This window comes from Dermacentor silvarum, chromosome 6, assembly GCF_013339745.2.
Source record: "Dermacentor silvarum isolate Dsil-2018 chromosome 6, BIME_Dsil_1.4, whole genome shotgun sequence".
Classification (NCBI taxonomy): Eukaryota; Metazoa; Arthropoda; class Arachnida; order Ixodida; family Ixodidae; genus Dermacentor; species Dermacentor silvarum.
In genome coordinates, this window is record NC_051159.1 from 83,409,396 (window position 1) to 83,430,235 (window position 20,840).

Here is a 20,840-nt window from a genome sequence, read left to right on the forward strand (position 1 = left end):
GGATCAAGATCGAACAAGAAGTCGACGCCTGACCGCAAGTGGAACGTGAAGCACACGGCTCTATGCGAAATAAAGCACCAACCCAGTAATACATCTATGCGTGTATTCTGCGTTGCCTCTGTCCATGACAGCTGTGCCATGTGGGTAGAAATGTGATCGATGCTGTTACAGATTCAAAAGTGGATAAGCTGCTGCGCTTTGGGCTCGTGTCAAATGAGTTTCTATCGACCGTCGTAAAATGAGCGCTCGCACGACGGGTTATATGCGCGCGGAAATTAAGCTGGAAATGCGTTTTATGCGGTCCGCGGTTGAGATGTGTCTGCGATGTCTCGCCGGTTGTGACGTGCCTTGTTCTCTGCGTCGAACACTGTAGCGGGTAAATTTTGCTGCCACCCGATTTAACCAGTGAGTTCGACATCCCAAAAAAAACCCTCGAGGGATACGTATTTTGGCACCTCGAAGTAATTTTTACCTCATGGGAGTTCTTTAGAGTGCGCACAAAGCTCGACACACCAATGTTGTTGCGTTTCATAACCATCAGAATGCGTCCGCCGGGGCTGGGAATCGAAGCCCAGACCTCGCACTCAGACGCAGAGCATCGTATCCAATGAGGTAGCGTGGCAGGCGACTGCTAACATTGAGATACACTGAGTGGGGATCTAGTGTGCTCACAATTCCGTCACTCGAATAGTAAAGGCCTCTGAAGTAGAGAGGCATTATTGTTGAACTGATTATATGCTGAACGAGAGCCTTGGATTAGTTTGGTTTATTGTAAGTCTGTCAGAAGGGGCACGACATTATAAAGTGTATTTAAAAAAAATAAGGGTACATTCTTTGTTGTGATCCCACTACTTAGATAGCTCGGGGTACTGAGAGTAGTTTTACAGGCCTATAATTAGATTTAGCACTGTAACATAGTTAGCAAAGACAGAGAATTATCCTATATTAGCTTCCAGAAAGCAGATGCTCAAGTGTGACAAAATCTGTGTCAGAGCAAATTTTAAAGGAACATTGATACTACTGGTTGCAAACTTGTGGTGATTTCGAAATAATGGAATGGCAAAACTGTGCCGGAATACCACCTCGTGAGTTGCAAAAGGGGTCGCACGCTAAACTCATAGTAAACTCGAGGCGGCTTCGCTGCTTTCTTGACGCGAGTTTCACGCTTCTACGCTGTATGCGCGGAAATACTCCCGAGTCTAAGATTCCACTTCTTATGTGTCCATAGACTGTCTCGCTTCCCCCAACCTAAAAGCGGCGAGAAAAATAAAGGTTTTGCCTAATTCACGCAGGTGTCGCCGTCCATTTCGTTGAATGTAGTACAATGAACTAACTTAAATCCAGAGCTTTGACTATATCTACCGTAAGCGACAGCTCGCTGTGGATAACCAAGACGTCGCCTCCAGGATCACGAGTTACATTTAAACGCCCCGAACTTTTAGCCGGACAGGGATTCAAGCTAGAGAAACCTCCCCACTCCGTCGCGCCGAGGTGCCTGCGGTCGGTCAAGCATTTTACGCGCCGACCAGCGCGCTTACGCAGGCGTTGCTCTGCCGCCAACCTAATAAGGCTCCGCCACTCTGAGGGCGCTATTCGCGGAGTCAGCAACGCCGCCGCGCGCTTGCCAGCCTTCTCCGCCACGCTGATCTAGTTTTCATGCACCGCGCTGTGATGCAGGATTAGAGGCGCCACTCATACGCTAGCGTGCCTGTGCTAAAGGATCCAGCCGTAGTGGCACAGCTTTCTCGGGGTTCCTCTGCACCCGCGAGGCACTTTACGCGTGGAAGAAGAAGAAAAAAGAAAAGATCGCAACGCAAAAGTGCAAGTGGATGAAAGGTTGAAGGTACTCAGGCGGCCCGCCGCTACACAACAGAACTGTTCAGCTAGTTGTGTCCAACCTAACTACTTATTCTAACCGAGGCAATCACAAATCATGGTTTGTATGCATGCATAACTACGCGCGGATTCACGGGTACCAGGTATACCTATATCCTCATGTTGAGCCTCCAAATGACGGAAAGCCTGGCTTTCTTTGAGACAGGCGCTTCGTGCTGGTGCCTTTGTTTCTAAGGCGTATGTCTGCTGAATTTTCTTTGAAAACAAGGGCAGGCAGTCATAAAAGAGAGTGAGTTTCAAATTTGGGAGAAGGTATTTGAACCGTTGAGCAAAAACACTCTGGCCACTGAAGAGGCAATGCTATCTCGTTTATGTTGGCCCTCCACGCTCGTAGACCCCCATCTCTATTCTCATATGTGCAATTGGAGCAGCGAAACAGTTCGCACAAAAAGTGGGATATATTCCACGGTACATAATAACGAAGACAGTTAACAGGAAAGAAGCAAAACAGAAGCAAACTGCACAACTTAAACGTTAGACCCTAACTATTCATGAGTGAAACGAAAGGACCCATCGCACACCTGGTTTCGACCACTCGAAGTGATCTAATCCAGTGCTGGGCAGTATCGAACATAGATTTATCTTAGATACTCTTTGGGAATCTTGTATCTGTATCAGGATACATCTGGCAAGACGTGTATCAGTATCTGCATTTCCGATACGTGAAAGAATGTATCGTGTATTTTAAGATACATCGATACTGCTATCGCAACTCACCATGCGAAACTATAAACGTTGACTAAACTCCGCTTCTCAACCTGCTACTTCTGCCACTAAGCCACCTGAATAAAACCAAAGGCAACGACAGTCTTTTATCTTTCCGCCAGAGCCCTGCCTCCAGCGAGGGCAGGCGATGAGGTCTGCACGTCCCTATTGGTGGAGCACAGTCAAGTGGTGGTGCTCGCGCAGTCTCGACAAAAACAAGCGCGCGAACGTGTGCGCATAGCCGACCTCTTGTTTTCTTGATTTCTTGTTTTTACGGACAAGGTAAAACTCCACAGCGGTATTTGCGCCATCGTTAACAGGCTTCTTATTGACGTTCTTGTAATTAGATAGCGACCCGCTAGCAGGTCAGCAAGCAGAGCAGCGATTCTCATCAATTACAAAAGCGACAAGCAAGAACCGCTGACAGCGCAGCGTATAAAGAGCTTTCATGTTAAGCAGCTAAAGTAACCCCAATAAGTTGTTTCGGGATGAAAATATTTTACATTGAGCGAGAAGGACAAAGAATTCATGAGCCATTCCACTCTGTGAAGGTGGATGACCAGCGAAGCTGTTTAGCGCACGACACAGAGGGGGCAGAGGAGGAGGAGGAGAGAAAGAGAAGGCAGGGATGTTAAGCAGAAATGCATCTGGTTGGCTACCCTACTCTGGGGGACGGGAAAGAAGGAATAGAAAGATGAGATAGAGAGACGAAGGGGGGGGGGGGGGTGAGGAAGGACATGGTGAGCTCGCGCACGCACGCGGAGGGCCTGAGCAATTCAAAGGCGTTCACATAGGCCAGTCGTCCTCAAGAAAGACAACAGTGCCTTCACAGCTTTGTGGGCCAATGAGCGATGGGGACGGTCTTCAAGGAGCATCTGCACGGACAACGGTGGATCATCAAGTCGTCGAAATGCGTTCGATAATGTTTGTCTTTCAGACTGAAATCGATCACAGTGACACAATAAATGTTCTATGTTCTCTTCGCTGCCGCAGACGTCGCACGTAGCACTTTCGGTCATTCCAATCAAAGCACAGTACGCCTTCGTGAAAGGCACTCCCAACCACAGCCGGTATAGAAGCGATGCCTCACGTCGGTGAATCCCCTGGTGGAGGTCGGAGTTGGAGCGAAGGGTTCAGTTCGTGTAGCCTGGTGCGCCTTATATTTGGGGTGTTCCACTCTGTTCAAGAGAGCTTGCGTGCGAGGTGACGAAGCTGCCTTCCAGCGTCTGTCCTGGAAAGAGAAATGGAAACGCTGTGTTGTTCTTGATGCGACTCTCGGGCAGCTTTGTCTGCAAGATCGTTTCCACTTATTCCGCAATGGCCAGGGAACCACTGGAAAATAATTTCGTGGTCTTTCTGTTTGACGTCGTGGTGAAGTTTGACAATTTCGTACGTTAGTTGTTCGTGAGATCCACGTCGGAGAACTGCCTGCATACTTTGTAAAGCCGGTCTCGAGTCGGAAAACATGGCCCATGTACCAGGACTCTCTCCATCTATAAATTGAAGTGCACTGCGCAGAGCCGTGAGCTCTGCAGCCGTAGACGTCGTGACATGTGACGTCTTGAATCGCATTGTTACCCCTCTCGTCGGTATAAACACAGCGCCGCCAGAGCTGGTCGATGTAGTCGATCCGTCCGTATAGACGTGCACGTGACTGCTGTATCTCTCATACAACAGGAGTAAGCTCAATTGTTTTAGTGCAGACGGTGACAGATCTGACTTTTTCTGAAGTCCTGGAATTCTAAGTTGAACTTCAGGATGGCACAAACACCATAGAGGAGACACCGGCCTGGCTGGAGGTGCGTACCCCGATGTAATCGAGGCACGATATGCACTGACAGTTGTGCTATGTGACGTTTCCACGGTGAGTGCGGCGAGGTGGTGGCAAGGAGTCCGGGCAATTGCCTGACATGTGCACGCATTGCCTCGATGGCGATGTGCGTTGTGATTGAATAATCTTGAGCAATGGCGATAGTTTCAGCCGTTGCCCCACTGCGTGGTACTTCAAGGCATATCCTAAGAGCTTGCGCCTCACTGCTCTGAATTGTACGCAAATTAGTATGGCAGGTGTTGGATATAACAGGTAGGCTGTACCGGAGGAAACCAAAAAACAACACCCTGTATAGCTGTAACATGAATTGCGTGGATACCCCCCAGTTCCTTCCTGCAAGAAACTTGAACAGATGACAAATAGCCATCAGGCGCTTTTTCACGTGGTTGACGTGAAGAGTCCAGGACAGATCTCTGTCAATCACAACTCCCAAGAACATGTGACTCCTTCTGAACGATATCACTTGTCGGTTGATTGATATGCCGTATGCAGACATTGGCTTCCGCGTAAATGCCACCACTGCGCACTTTTCCCACGTCACCTCCGGTCCTTGTTTACGAAGGTAGCATGATGTCGATGAGGCCGCCTTCTGAAGCCGAGCGCGAAGCTGAAGCCGTGTCACCCCCGACGTCCAGATACAGATGTCGTCGGCGTAGATAGAGAGTCGAATGGTGCTTGGCAGGTCCTCCATTAGTCCAAGAAGGGTCAGATTAAAGAGCGCCGGGCTTAGTATTCCGCCTTCAGGGACTCCGCGGCTACTGTAATACTGGGGTGTCGGGCCATCCCCGGTGAGCACGTAGAATGATCGCATCTGTAGGTAGCTGCGAATCCAGAGGTATGTATTGTCACCAAGTCCTATTATTTCTAGCGCTTTAAGGGTGGCTTCATGGGTGACGTTGTCGTAAGCTCCTTTAACTCTAGAAACAAGGCAGCAGACAAGCGTTTACAGGCCTTCTGGAATTCGACATACGTTACCAAATCGACAACGTTGTCTATAGACGAACGGCCGCGCCTGAATTCTGTCAACGTGTCTGGGTAAATTTCATAGTGCTCTAGGTACCACTCCAGTCGCGTTATAACCATCCGTTCCATTACTTTTCCTATACAACTTGCAAGCGCGATCGGACGGTATGACGAAATGTCCAAAGGCGACTTGCCAGCTTTGAGGAGCGGAATCAGGCGACTTGACTTCCATTCCTGGGGAACGGTGCCTGTCTGCCACGAGTCGTTGTACAGGAGCAAGAGGGTCATTCGAGCTCGTTCACCAAGGTTACACAAAGCGCGGTATGTAATGCCATCTGGCCCTGGGGCTGAGGAACGCCTGAATAAAGCGAGCGCAGCTTCAAGTTCGTCCAGAGAAAAAGGGCACTCCATACGGCGATCACGTGAGGATGGTGAGTGGTTAGGAGTCTGCGTTCCAGTGGAACTTGCTACACCGGCAATCCTCCTACAGAAGGATTCTGCGACTTCAATCTCGCTGCATTGCAGGTAAAGGGCGAGGGATTAAATGGGTGGCGCTGTCCAGGGGTTGCACGGAGGCCCCGAACAGTTCTCCATATAAGAGACAAAGGCTTTCGGGGATCCAGAGACTCGCAGAAAGACGCCCATCGTTGTGAAGCCAGCTTATTCATCCTACGCTGTATTTTCTTCTGTGTGCGTCGGGCCAATCTCAAATCATGAATGGACTTTGTGCGCCTATATCTTCGTTCGGCACGGCGCGAGGTGCGCGAAGTTTCTCTAGCGCGATGTCGAATTCGGCGCGTTTGGAGCTTTTCAAAGTCGAATGTGTGGCAACCTGTAAGGCACCTTTTATTGCGTCCCCTAGGCTGGATGGTATCTCGTCTCGACAGCGGTCTTCCAGGATTGATTTAAATTTCGGCCAGTAGATGGATTGGACGGCACCGGAGAACTTCGAACTAGTCAGCCCCTGAATCGTGAGATAAGTTGGGATGTGGTCACTTCCCCGCGTTTCCAAGTTCGAGAACCATTTCACTTTTCTGTTAAAGGACCACGAAACAAAGCTGAGGTCGAGACAGCTACTATACGCCGTTCCTCGCAGATAGGTGGGGCTTCCGTCATTTAACAAGCAAAGTTCTCGTTCAGAAGCAAGCGACCATAATCTTCTGCCCCTCGAGTTAATCGTGGAGCTCCCCCAGAGGTAACGGTGGGCATTGAAATCCCCATTGATAACTCATGGCTGTGGAGTCGTCAAAATTTTCCGTAAGCGCTCGCAGTTTAGACGACTTGATGGTGATAAGTAGGCTCCCAGAATTGTGAAGGTGACCTTTCTCTTCTTCACAGTCAAACAAACTTACTGGTTTTCATTGTCAGGTTGCACTGGATGATGAACACATGTCAAGTCACGGCGTATGAAAACAATAACCTTGCTGCATTGCCCCTAGGGGGAGGACGTAATGCACTCATACCCGGACAGTCTGATGGGATATGACAGGTTTGGCTCACAAATGACAATAATGGGAAACTGATTTACGAATACAAACTGTCGAAAGTCGAACATACGCGACTTAAGTCCTCTGGCGTTCCATTGAAAGACAGATGCATTCTTGACCTCCTCTCTCAACGATTACTTCTGGCGGGCGATTGCTTTACCCTAGGGCCGCAAGCACTCGATCCAGCGCGTCCAGCACCTGCAGCGCGCTCTGCGCCGACGGGGTTTTCATGTTGCTGAGTAGAACACGCATAGCATCCATCAGAGACCGCAACATTATTATAACCTGGCGATCATCAGATCGTTGGAGCCGTGGTTGGTGAGGGTGTTGATAGAGGTGGCATTGGAGGTGTCTCCGTGGCAGGTATATGCACTTGGAAATGCGGGCCACTCTTCGGGATGATCGATCGGCAGAGGTGGCACAGAATGTTGAACAAAGGTACGAACATATTTATTGTCCTGATCGGTCGTCATCGTGACGATAAGTACGCCCACACATTCGCGTATCACCTCTGTTATTAAATCTGTCCGTCACGTAAGAGGGACCGAAACGCGTCCTCCCCATTACGATGACAGAAGAGAAGTGAAATTCTACGCTGTAATGATGAGCGGCAACGGAGCCAGCTGTGGAAGAAGACGACGACGAACACGTGAGCAGTGGCGCGAGCGCGTTTGCGCGGTTGCGCCGAGAGGCGCCAACCCTTTCCCCCTTGTTCGCCTTATCAGGCGCACACTACTTCAGGCACTACGTCATAGATTCACAGAGACACATCGTTTTAGACACAGGTGACCGTTAAACCGAGCTCCGACGCGAGTGGCGATATGCGTTTGCTTTTGTTGTTGGCTCTTTCACTCTCACTTTTTAGAGGTGAGTTTTTCCGCGCCGACGCCATTTTATCCCGGACCCTGGCCATAGAAAGCGTCGCTGTAAAATTTTGAGATACTAACAGCCATTTCATTCAAATGAAACAAGGTCGGTCGGAGTTATGAAATTTCCAAGCAAACATTTTTGTCCACACGCGTTTGCTGCTACATTCTATAGATCCATAATAAGAAATTTGCGAATGTATCGAAGTATCTTAAGATACAAATGGAAAGTATCGTATCGGATACAATAATTGTGGTAGTATCTGTATCTGTATCTCAAATACTCGTTGCCCGCATGCTTGTATCGTATCATGATACGATTGCAAAATATCTTTGCCCAGGCCTGGTCTAATCGGTTTCGTCCTGTTGTGTACGAGTTTGTTAAATGTTGAGAAGAGCGCAATGCGATTAATGGGCGACAAATAAGACTCAAATCTGCGGCAGCCGGCGTCCTTGTGTGTGCCTTTTTATTGCTTCCTCTTTTGATGCCTCTTTTCTCTGTCAAATCTCCCAGTCGCATGAAGTCGTTCAAATGTCAGGGATTTGTCGAACAGTGATGAACCCAAGAGAATATATTTTCTTCTGTTGGGTAACGCGCCTAATGTCTTCAAGGTATATATAGCTGCGAGGCTCGTTCTTGAAAAGCACATAATTCATAGAAACCTGTTATTCGTCGCAATATCTAGAGGCCAACTTTGAAAACAATTTGACCTTAACGAAAAGAAGTGGGAGGGCAGCGTGTAATGGAATATAAAGAAGGGGCAAAGGACATTGACAAGGAGACGACGCTTATTGCATTGCTAGGCGTAGCCTTCTCTATATGCCGAAATATTGCGAATATCACATTTTCTCAATCTTCAGAACGTTATAAGAATTAATAATAATCTGCTCTGGCACACTGTTATTCATGACCGGTCTACTCAGCATGAGCTTATTATTCTCAATATGATTTTCTTTTCTCAAGTGGATTTCCCAACTGGCACCCTAAAAAGGTTATTTTAAAGCGTTCGATATGGTTACTCATATTCGCCGGTTCTTTAAACTAAGGCAGGCTACATACGATAGGCAGCCTACCATAGCATCATTCAAGCTTCATCCAGCCAACGCCAGCCTGCGTTGATGGAGAAGCTACCGTTTAGTTCAGGTTGGCCTGTGAACTCTTACAGTTCACAAAGTAGACTGTTGACTCGGCTAAACATATTTCGCTATAATGCTATCAGTCGCCGTTAATTGTATTCCTCTCGCCGACGAAAAACTTATCTTCGAGCTGACCCTAAAGACAAGCTCACCTTTAGATTAGGCATGATAGACATGCGAACACGTCTGTCAGTCAGTTTCGCAACCCGTCCACCGGCATCTGGCAAGGCTCTTATAGCGGGCTGTCATGCAATCATGTGGCATCATAGTTAGGTACTGTAGTGTTCTATATTTTATTTTAAATTAGCTTTCTCAAATAGAATTTCTGTTGAACTTTCTGTGAACTTGATGGAGAGTTGTTCTCCTTGTGTTGCGTGTGTCTCTTCAAGTTTTTCTTCGCACCTGTGTCTGAAGTCACTTACTAAACTCCAAACGACTAGTAAATATCTATGTAAGCTGGCACGTGTGCACATAACCACAAGCGTACGCAACACAGGCGCACACACGCACGAGCACAGGCACGCTCGAATGATCGAAATACCGCACGTATGAAAGGCGCGCGCACTGGTGCGTGTGCAGTCGTCAGAACCATCGCCTTTGGTACTGGGAAGCGAAATACTGCAGTGCTGAGCTATTTCAGTGCAGTGGTTGTGACCTGTGTCACTGATGAATAGCCTCTTAGGTACTGATTAGGAAAAGAAGCGTTTTGCAGGAGAAGAAGTCATATGTACAGCATCCTAAACTTGGTAAATGCGTCACAAACTCCTGGAGTTACGAGAATTGGGACAACGGTTCACAGTTACATTATGAACAAAATAAAAGCTGCCATCGTTTTCTTAAGCTAAGAAAAGTTAAAAATACCTAGGAAGCTTTAGCGAACGCGTGTATGGCACCCGAAGGTCCCCTTTAGTCTTTCCGGAGTCATCTCTGCGAGAAAAGGGCCAATTTTACTACGTTCTTTATTGTATGCAGATATTTTATCTCAAGGCGCATCCTCTACAGTTTCTGCTATATGTTTTCTAGATCTTATTCGCGACATTTCATTAACGAATCTTGTTTGGAACTCTTCTTCAACGCACATTTAAAAAACAAACCTGCCAGACAAAGAACTCACATTGCTCAGTTTTGATTTCTTTCCTTCTTTATTTGAAATCAATACGGTTCGTGCAAATACGGGAGAACAGATGCACATAACTCACCATTATCCGCTGTTTCCAAATGGATGGACCATGTGTTGCTTCAAACACGGTGAGTTGCTAGAGAAGAGAGATCCACTCGGACTTGCGCTGCAATAGACATCCACGTTGTGGTAAGCGACGACTCGCAATCAGTTCACGAGCGCCTATTTATCTGCGGCAAAGGCAAGCAAGCTCTGTCCGAACTGATAGCGAGCCTGCTGAGGCACGTGATTCTTCTTATGTTGCTCTCTTTTTTACTCACTCGCCGAATGGCGATAACGATCCGATCGTGCGATTGTGCTGCTGTCAAGATTTTGCCGTGGGAAACCGATTGTGCAGGAATTTTCGCTCGGCGATCTGTAAACAATAAAGCTTCATACTGTGGACTCAGGGCAGTGGCTTCCGAGTCTAATGACGAGCTGAGGCTCTCAGAGACGGCACCAAACATAGAGCACCACCTTTACTGAGACACATCCATGCTCCAACTGCCGCGGCTGCCAGCACAGCTCTTTTATAGAAAACCTGATTATAGGGCGCTAAAAAGACACACGTAAGGGCGAAACACAAAGACACACAGAGCGCTATTGTGGACACAGAGTGCCACTGGCGTTCTGTGTGTCTGCTTGTGTGTCTGCGTGTCTATGTGTCGGTGTGAAAGCACTAAAATAATTTTTTTTTTCAAATCACACCGACTGGCCCAAGCAGTTTTATTAGAAATACCCCCCCCCCCCCCCCCCCCCCCCTAAGATAAAGGATGGCTCTCCGGACAAGCCCGACCATGCGCCACAGAAGCATGCACTGAAACAGGCATCGTGATGATGGGCGCGGATGATGGTAGCGCCCCACACAAGGAGGTTGTCAATTTTTTCATAACCTCCTTGGCCATCACAACACAAATAATACTCGAAGGAAATACAACGCTACATCTGTTCAACCACAGTTGTAATCGACCGTAGAACGTGTATTAAAGCATAAGCTTTCTTTCGCGAGCTCCCCAGCCCTGTCACGCGAAACGTGTAATAGCTTCTATCTGCACAAAAAAGCGTAATTTGCAAACTTAAGACATTTAATCGTTATGATAGTGTAAATGTAGACGATCGATAGCTTTTTTTAAGCGATAAGGAACAATTTAAAGGAAAAAAATAAAATGAAAGAGAATACCCATAGGACCACATACCCATACATAGGGCTCCTTAGAAGGTGCATGGGGAAGCTTATAGTAGGGTTGGGCCGACTGAAATTTGGGGTTGGGTCAACTCTAAATTTGGGGGTGGCCAACTTGAAATTTGCAAGTGGGCCGACCTGAAATTTGCAAGTGGGCCGACCCGAAATTTGTAGTTGGGCCAACTTGAAATTTGGGTGTGGGCCTACTTGAGATTTTGGGGTGGCCCAATGTACAATTGAACGCTGCTGAGCGTCCTTCGAGGTACGAACACCTCGCGGGCAAGCGAGTGCGTTGAGACGCTTGGCGCGTTTTCAGTGGGCCTTACCGAGGCGCAGTCAGAACGCAGGCGAGAGCTTGTGTGGATAAGCAACGTGCGCATAACTCAGGCTTGCGACTATAGTGAACTAGAATATATTCTAGTTCACTATTCTTGCGACAGAGAGGGTGACATGCCATCGCAGCGATACACTCTCCCCTCACGCAACACCTCACGCGTTACTGCAGCAGCTGGTGTTCCCAAGTTCGATCGCTCTGCTCCGTCGAGGCGCGCTCGTGCCCGGCGTTCCGGTTCAATTGGTACAATTGCTTTGAAGGGGTCGGATGCGGCGAGAAAATCTGACAATTGTCTATTAAAGCCTAAGCACTCTTTGCCACCAGAAAGGCCATGGGCAGACGTAAATAAGCTAGGAAAGACAAGTAAGCAGAACTAAGCAAGAACGCCGTCACTCCCCCAACCAAACAATGCTTACGCTTTACTAGACAATTCTCAAAATTTCTGTAGCTTTTTCACTATTATTTGCTACGAATTCGTTCGGAAAGCTCACTGCAGCTTCTGCTGTTCTGATTATCACTCTTGTCGCGTGCCGGGCTCGCAAACTCATTAACCCGGATAAGTGATTTAGTTTGGTAATTAAGTCGTCTTGTGATGTAACTTTCTGCTCATAAATTAAACACGACACATTTGAACGCCTACGCCAGTAAGTCTAAACGACTGATATTTGAAGGTCTCACACTAACTACGGGTAATCCTTTTGATAATCTAAAGAACCAGCGTCTTTTTTTTTTCGCTGTGAGAATAATCGAATGGAGGAAACGAGTGGTCAGATGGGACAAGTAATTGACACACAAATAATTTACAATGGTAAATTAGTTGCAACAACGTTTTGCAAGAAATCACAAGTTCATTCAGAGCCAGAACGAGGAAGTGTAGACATGACCTATGACATTTACGGTCCCCCCCCACTCGCACGTTGGTTAGCCACCATACCGACAGCACCACACAGAGGCTGGCAGCATATTTTCATCTAGTAGCCGCTGTACGGAACTCTCCGCTCTAAGAACGTAAATTTCGTGGGAGCGAACACGCAGCTCAAATGTGCTTCATTGGCCGGCTGTCACCACCGACAATGTTCCAGTGCCTGTCTTTATGAACCAGCCTTGCATCGAAGTCTTTCGTTGGCGTCAGCTCTAGTACTTTCTTTCTTTCTTTCTTTCTTTCTTTCTTTCTTTCTTTCTTTCTTTCTTTCTTTCTTTCTTTCTTTCTTTCTTTCTTTCTTTCTTTCTTTCTTTCTTTCTTTCTTTCTAGGTATCTTCAGTGAGTGCATTAAGGAGACGACGTAAGCGCGGGATTTCGTTATTCAGCAGATGCATGATCTTCCAGTCCCACGGTCTGGCAAGCAGCGAATTGAGATAAATCATGCTAAGCTTACTTGAAGACCTGTGTAAACGAAACGGAGCTTACTTTTGGTGACCAATTTGTTCATCCGATAGCATGATGTAACCAAGTATTCCGCTGATGTGCGACATGTGACGGAGTCTCTTGAAGGAGAAATAAAAGCCAGAGCGAAAGCCTCTCGTGATGCTCTGCTCGGCTTCTATTACTGCCAGCTACATACTCGCATAGTGCGCAGAACTGAATAGTAATAAATGAAGAAGACTTGAGGTAGTTTATAGCCAGCTGGAAGCTAGTAGGGCTTTCCAATAGCGTCTTGTTGTCAAGAGTGAAAGGAAAAGAAATAAATACAGCTTCTTGTTTCTCTTTCTTTTTCTTTTCATCTAGCAATTACGCCCTTCAAAGTGCTCCGATTGCTTCATGCTCACTGCAGTTGCATTCAATTGAAATGACAGCTGTCTCTACTTGTGATATTGCTTTTCTGCCAGCCCTATTTCCTTATTCTTTATTCTTTTTTTTAGCTTACTGCGCACTCACGCACACGTACATTTACTCGAGTACGCGTATGCAAGTACGCGTGCATTTTTGCACAAGTGAATATGTCCAACACGTTCTGCATAACAGTTATCTATGGTCTAGAAAGTGCTCGCATCTCACGAGTTCGAGGCTTGAAATGGAAAAGCAGACACATCCTATTTACAAGCAAAATAAGTTGGACGTGGTCTTTCTTTCAACACAATATCACCATGGAAAAAATTATACCCTTCAAGGTTGCAGAAAAATATTAATAGCTGCGCGAAGAAGAGCACTTGAAGCATTTGCAATATAAAACAAATCATATAGCTAAATGATAAAAATATGTCCTAAGCCGGTTTACTCATAAGCATCGCCATAGAGGTGTATAAAACGCGCCACTTATAAAACAGAAGCGATATAAGAATTAATTCAGCCGTTCAAATGTGCCCACGTACACGTAAAATAAACCTAATAACGCAATCTTTAAAGCTACATGCCTCTATTTAAACAGATGCTAACGTGAGCTGAAAAAATCAATTGTAAATAATGACTGCTGCTATGACTTATATACTGACTCATTACGTTCAGCGAGTGCATTTTACGACGTTTGTTGTTTGGGAACCCCAGCACACTGAACAATCGTTTCGTCAGAAGAGACAGTGTAAGCATCAGTGCACTTATTTCTAATACTAAGTAACTGTGCGAAGGTTTATTCCATTTCGTAGTGTTAGTTTCTCTCTCGCTTTCCTTTGTTGTCCTAACTCGCACGTGTGTTATCCTTGCCTGTGTGTGGTATCTTCGTGGTGCAGTGCTCTTCCCAGCTCTTCCCAGCTCTTCCCATCCTTATCCGTATCTAATCCTTCACACTGTGAAGGTTAGAAAACCGAGCACAATGCTTCGGTTAACACTCCCAGTCCTTTTCTTTTTATCCTTTCTCTCTACCTTCTAAGATGAGTTACAAAACCTTAAGCTTTACCCCCCAGCCATAATTGTTCTTAGTGTACCCATTAAGTTGCAAATAATCAAGGCGCATGCTTGAAAAGAAGCTGGCTTTTGTTTTAGTTATTTTTATCCTGCTTTTTCATCGTTCTCCAGTCGCTCACCGTATTGTTGTAAAGGTGCAAGCAAGGTAACGGATGTAATATTAAATCACTAAAATTGTGGGAGCAGGGAACGACTGGTCGGGCAAACAAAGCGCGGAACTTCTGTACACTTTGTGGCTGTTCGTACTGCCATACGGCAGCGTAGTTACGTCGGTGAATGTCTCTACGAACGACTGTCAAACGCAGGTGTGCTGCGAAACTTGTACGCAGCCCGCATGTTGCGAACAAATTACACGTGGACTCGGAGAAATTCGAATTAACCCTTTGCTGAAACTGAGGTTCCCTTGCGGCAAAAATTTAGAAAGCATAATCAAAAGGGCGGCTTCGAGAACTCGATCTCCGGTGAACATTAGAAGAATAACACTAGATAAAGCATTTCTCGAGTGGCAGTAATTTCTTTCAAGACTGTGCGTGAAAGGTGCTCTAAGGCATACATTCCGACATGCAAATTATTTCGGAGGAACTGCGCCTTCAAAACGGCAAAACAAGGAAACTCACGAATGGTGAAAGTGAGCCTTCTCATTATATATTTACAACCGGGACAGAAGCTGATCGCTAAGGGTGCTGCGAAAGTTGGAGCAATAACTGCTAGATGATATTTACAGTCAAACTTTACTGGCGAACCAGAATTAGGCATTGCAAAAAAAAAAAAAAAACAGAGTAAGCTCTGACCACTCATTTGGTACCGTTCACCTGCAAAGTTCTATTCGCAAGCCATATCTCTCCTATAACAAGCGCCTTCGTTGTCACAACGTTCTGCTGCATCCGCTGGGGCTCCCTGCCGAGAGGTTAAAAGTGTTTTCACAAATGGGTATGTCTTCGGCTTGCTTGCATCTGACGCAGGAATTGATCTTGGTAGACGAAAGCAAGATCTATTCTTAGTAAGCCTTTCAGGAAGCTTAGACAAGGCTTAGCCTACTCCCCCTTCGCAAAGCGACAGCTATAAGAACCTCTTGTCAAACGCAAGGTACGCAAACGGAGTTTTTTTTTTTCTTTTTGGAGGTGCTTACATTTTATTCGGAAATTCGGAATAGCTCCGAACTTTTTTCTTGCATAGATGGTCGATGCCTGTGCGTGGGGCTCTGTGGTCACTTTAGATCCAGGGTGCCGAATGCTTTAAGCTTAACAGGAGTGCTCGCTTGTCTCGTATCATTCGTTGCCAAGCACGTTACACAAATTCATGCGGGGAAAAAAAGGCAGATAGAGAGTTAAATGGCATGCAAGACGTTTTGTGTTGTTTGACCTCTTCCCGTTGCTTAGACACATGTAGTTTCAAGGTACCATACATTTCCACTGCTGATTTCGCGATACGACACTGCTGAGTGATTCTTTATTAACTGGCAACTTTTGAAGCCGGTTATTAGAAAAGAAATTAACTGCGTTTTGATTTATATGTATGAATAAGAAAAGAAAATTAAAGTGGAAAAAGAGACAACTGCACCTGTGGGAGCTGAACCGACAACCTTTGTAAGACGCATGCGATGTCTCTACCAATTCAGCTACACCAGCTTGTTTTAACTTATTTTTCTTTATTGCCTCGCATGTAACAGTGCTTTTATACTAACAATGTCGCACAGCGATAAACTGTCAGCCATTGTGGACTGACTACACATGTCAAATTTCTAGTGATATGGAACTATATAGCGCTACGATATGCTTGCCTTTTACAGCTAGCCCTGGTAGTGTTAGCTAGCGCCACTCGCGGCGGTGGAGGTGAATGTTCAACATCCGCCACCACACTTTGACTTATTTACCATAAACCAACGCTTGTGCATGTCATGCGCGAAAGTAAGAACTTCACTCTCCCGCATTTCAAAGTAAAATATTTACGGCAGACTAAGACTATCTACGGAGTCTGAGCCGGTGGTGAAAGTTCGATCAATATCTTGTGTGCAACGGCTCCAAATATATCGCACAAAGAGAGGTTCGGAAATTGGGGCAACTGTAGCGCAAGAGAATGCACATACCTACGCGAAAGTCGGGCTTTCGTAAGACAGCTGCGGAAGAGAGAGAATTAGAGAGAGAGAAAGCAAGGAGAGTAGAAGTAGAGAAATGAAACAGACGAGTTGCGCAAATGCTGAAATAAGTTCTGGCGCGCCCTGTTAGGTCAACTTTAAGAAATAGTGTTACACAGCAGCTTGCACAAGTTGCTGGTTCTCTTTTCTTCTTTATCGTATTCTTGGCCGGTCTCGTTCCAGAGTCCATCCATTTATACTTTCACTAAGCCTCACCACAATCTTTTCCCGAGAGGAATCAATCAATGTTCGCGCGAAATGACTGTCGCGCGCGGGTATTTTCATAATCCACACAATACACCATTTAGGTGAATGTTGCACTTGTTACGTGAAATGCGGCCTTATTTACGGACTCCTGCTTAGCATTTGACGATACTAAACCCATTACGCTGCGTGGCGAGCCCAGCACACACTAACGTAGCAAAACCTTCTCTGAAACATTTAATGAGGACAACTGACAACAGTGAACCATACTTGAGATGCGAATCTCTGCTCGTAATTTTTTACTTAGGAGTACCCGAAAGACCCAGAAAGACATTACATAGTTCCGGTATGCAATACATGCAATGCTTACACAATATAGTTTTTTTTTTTTTTTTTTGGGGGGGGGGGAATATAACCGTACGAAACCTACACCACACACACACTAAAAAAAAGCTTTCAAGCAGCAATGGACGACGGATCTCATGAACAACTGGTTCTAACAACTATAGGCATTCACAATTGCTCAGAATACCATCGATATGACAAGCTCTTTCAATGGCTGCCGGAATTAGTGGAAGCGATTGTACGGACAAGGCAGCGTCCATTGTGACCCCCAACCACACCTCATAGATTTTGATTTCGCTTTTGAGAACGGAATCTGCGGTATACGTTGCGCTCCTTAGTTAGTGAGCAGTCACTGTGTGCCTCGTACGCATTAATAAACTAGAGGGGCAAGATCCTACGTTCTCTTGCCCCTTAATATTCACAGCTCCTTCCGCCTACAATGCCATACCGTGAACAAAGACAGTATGCCTTTATCGGTTTCCCATTCTTAAACTGATAATCGTTTCTAAGTGACAGCCTGCTGTCTCCGACATCTGCGAGTGTGAGCAGATGAACAGTGCCTTTGCGCGCGTGCGCGCCTGCTATCTATCGTTACAGAGCGTAAATTGATAGCTATATGCACTACAGTTGATAGAAAAGAAAAGTGGTCGTTATTGGAACAAGAGATTCCACGGCAAAGGCTGCAGCAGGCACTTGCCAAAATGCTGCAATAGCGTGCGGTTTCTGCAGTCTGCCGGCCGGCTAGATGGGCCTTGATAGAGTTGCGTGTCGCACCTCGTTTCCGTGCGCTGTATATATTATGTGTGTGTGTGTGTGTGGTGTGTGTGTGTGTGTGTGTGTGTGTGTGGTGTGTGTGTGTGTGTGTGTGTGTGTGGGTTGTGTGTGGTGTGTGGTGTGTGTGTGTGTGTGTGTGTGTGTGTGGGTGTGTGTGTGTGTGTGTGTGTGTGTGTGTGGTGTGTGTGTGTGTGTGTGTGTGTGTGGGTGTGGTGTGTGTGTGTGTGTGTGTGTGTGTGTGTGTGGGTGTGGTGTGTGTGGTGTGTGTGTGTGTGGTGTGTGTGGTGTGTGTGTGGTGTGGGTGTGTTGTGTGTGGTGGTGTGTGTGTGTGTGTGTGTGTGTGTGTGTGTGTGTGTGTGTGGTGTGTGTGTGTGTGGTGTGTGTGTGTGTGTGTGTGTGTGTGTGTGTGGGTGTGTGTGTGGTGTGTGGTGTGTGTGTGTGTGTGGTGTGTGTGTGTGTGTGTGTGTGTGTGTGTGTGGTGTGTGTGTGTGTGTGTGTGTGTGTGTGTGTGGGTGTGTGTGTGTGTGTGTGTGTGTGTGTGTGTGTGTGGTGTGTGTGTGTGTGTGTGTGTGTGTGTGTGGTTGTGTGGTGTGTGTGTGTGTGTGTGTGTGTGGTGTGTGTGTGTGTGTGTGTGTGTGTGTGGGTGGTGTGTGTGTGTGTGTGTGTGTGTGTGTGTGGTGTGTGTGTGTGTGTGTGTGTGTGTGTGTTGTGTGTGTGTGTGTGTGTGTGTGTGTGTGTGGTGTGTGTGTGTGTGTGTGTGTGTGTGTGTGTGTGTGTGTGTGTGTGTGTGTTACCTTGCTGCTTCTCTCTCATTTCCCCTTTTTATATATCCATGTGTTCTACGCATACAAATGGCAAGCTGGAACCACCTCTCGTTAACATTCCTGCTTGGCTTCTTTCCTCCATGTTGCTCTGTAGTTACCATGGTGTAACGCGTACTTACAGCATTCTGCTCTAAAAGTGCTAATTAGTTCGTTTGCTGAACGTGACGTTGTGTCTCCATAATGACATTGTGCCTACATTGTGTCTACTTTTGTTATATTTATTGTTTAGTCACGTTTACGAAATACACTTATTTGCCAGGATGTTTTGTAATATCACCTTATGCTACCAAACTTCGGTCATTGAATGATTTATTATTTGTGACGAAGACATCCTTGATGTGGCACACGTCACACGTCGGGAAAGTAGCAGATGCTTGCAGTTGGACAAAAAAAAAAAAAAAGGGGGGGGGGGGAACAAACAAAAGAAAAAGGTGAATCGCATGAGATACCGGCACTTTTATTTCTGTGCTCTGCAAATGCGAATAAAGGGGTCAACGTTCCAGGAATTCGAATGAGGGCATGTTAAAGTGTGAGTAATGCGGCGAAGCCGGGTCTCTGTGATTAGGAGAAAGTGGCTAAATAATTGCGCGTGTCGTTTGTAATTCCTCTTCGAACATAGTATTTTAGCGTGAGCTTTCCCGGAATTTTCTGATGCAGTCAGATAATGCTCTGGTTTGAAACCTTGCAGAAGAGAAATATAATAAGAGTGCAAGTTTTACTTTTCAGTACTAAAGCAGCGTAGTCGTGTGGCCAAGAGCAGTAATGGAAGCAGCAGACGTCGCGAAAATTTCAATTACATTTCCGTTTTTTTTTTTCTTTTTACTTTGGCATCAACGATATTGGTTACATTTGCAAAAACGTAAAATGGCGATGTCACAATGTCCGATTTTCGATTCGTAGCATTCTCCCAGGAGTCGATCTAATTTGAGTGGAGACACTCAGATCGACGAGACAAATCTATTTTCGACAGGGAACGTGAGTAGGTTTTCGAAGAACAGCACCGGAATCTTCCAAAATTGATCGCCCGGATGCCGAAAACTTCTATACTGAAGATGTTTTTTTCTGCCACAAGCCCATTCAACAGGAGTAGTAGTGAAAGCCACAATGGCGCATGTACTTAAAGGCTGTGTTTAACGTCCCTGGTCACTTTCGAATGCAGTACATGCGAAACGTCTTCAGCAAGCGGCTTTCTATGCAATATTGACCACGGAATGCTAATATATATATATATATATATATATATATATATATATGTGTGTGTGTGTGTGTGTGTGTGTGTGCCTGTGTGTGCGTGTGTGCGTGTGTGCGTGTGCGTGTGTGTGTGTGTGTGTGTGTGTGTGTGTGTGTGTGTGTGTGTGTGTGTGTGTGTGTGTGTGTGTGTGTGTGTGTGTGTGTGTGTGTGTGTGTGTGTGTGTGTGTGTGTGGAGTGTCTCAATTATTAAGCACCAAGATTTCAAATATGCAAATATGCAGCTGGACAGAACCAAGGTAACGTTTGCCGTTGCTTGGAGATACTCAGATTATTTTTTGCATTCTGCTTAATCAGATAATTAGTCTTAATTAATCAACTTCTCAATTATTATAATTAAATGAAATGTGTCAATGAGAAAATAGTAGAGCAACATGAAAAACTCCCGATGCAGCTTTCTGTTGCTCAATACGTGCTACATAAAAGTGTTTTTCCGAGCGTGAAAGAAGCCCGCGACTACACGCAAAATTGCCACGCGACCGGCCGCTCGAGGCACATTGCGTGTATTCGCGGGCTTCTTTCACGCTCGGAAAAACACTTTTCTGTAGCACGTATTGAGCAACAGAAAGCTGCATCGGGACTTTTACCTGTTGCTCTACAGCTCTTCTCCTCTCTGTTGCTCTTCTCTAGTTACATCAAGTGTAGCTGGTTCCTCGACCTGAAGGCTGTGTGTTTGTGAGGGTGACTGAAGGTAACGCTCGGGGTGGGGAAATCAGGATTTCCTTATACAGAGTCCCGTTCCTTCCCCTGTATGTCCCGCAACTGCCATAACCATCCGAAATAATTAGTGGGAGCACACGGAGTTTTGTATAGGATCCCATTTCATATTATGTTTTTTTTTTTCTGACAGGGTTACCAGGTAAATGAGTTCTTCAACAAACGTGTTTATCATAACCTCTATAACTCCTTG

The 20,840-nt window shown here is 46.1% G+C and overlaps 1 protein-coding gene across 1 annotated transcript in view; it reads right to left on the reverse strand.

Moving 5' to 3' along the window:
* The window catches only part of LOC119456768 (beta-mannosidase-like), a 250,915-nt gene that overhangs the window by 72,741 nt on the left and 157,334 nt on the right, over positions 1 to 20,840 (reverse strand). The window contains exon 3 of the mRNA XM_037718591.2: positions 10,085 to 10,171. Coding sequence (XP_037574519.1) covers positions 10,085 to 10,087 — 3 coding nt within the window. The 5' untranslated portion in view covers positions 10,088 to 10,171. The remainder of the gene's footprint in view (positions 1 to 10,084; positions 10,172 to 20,840) is intronic.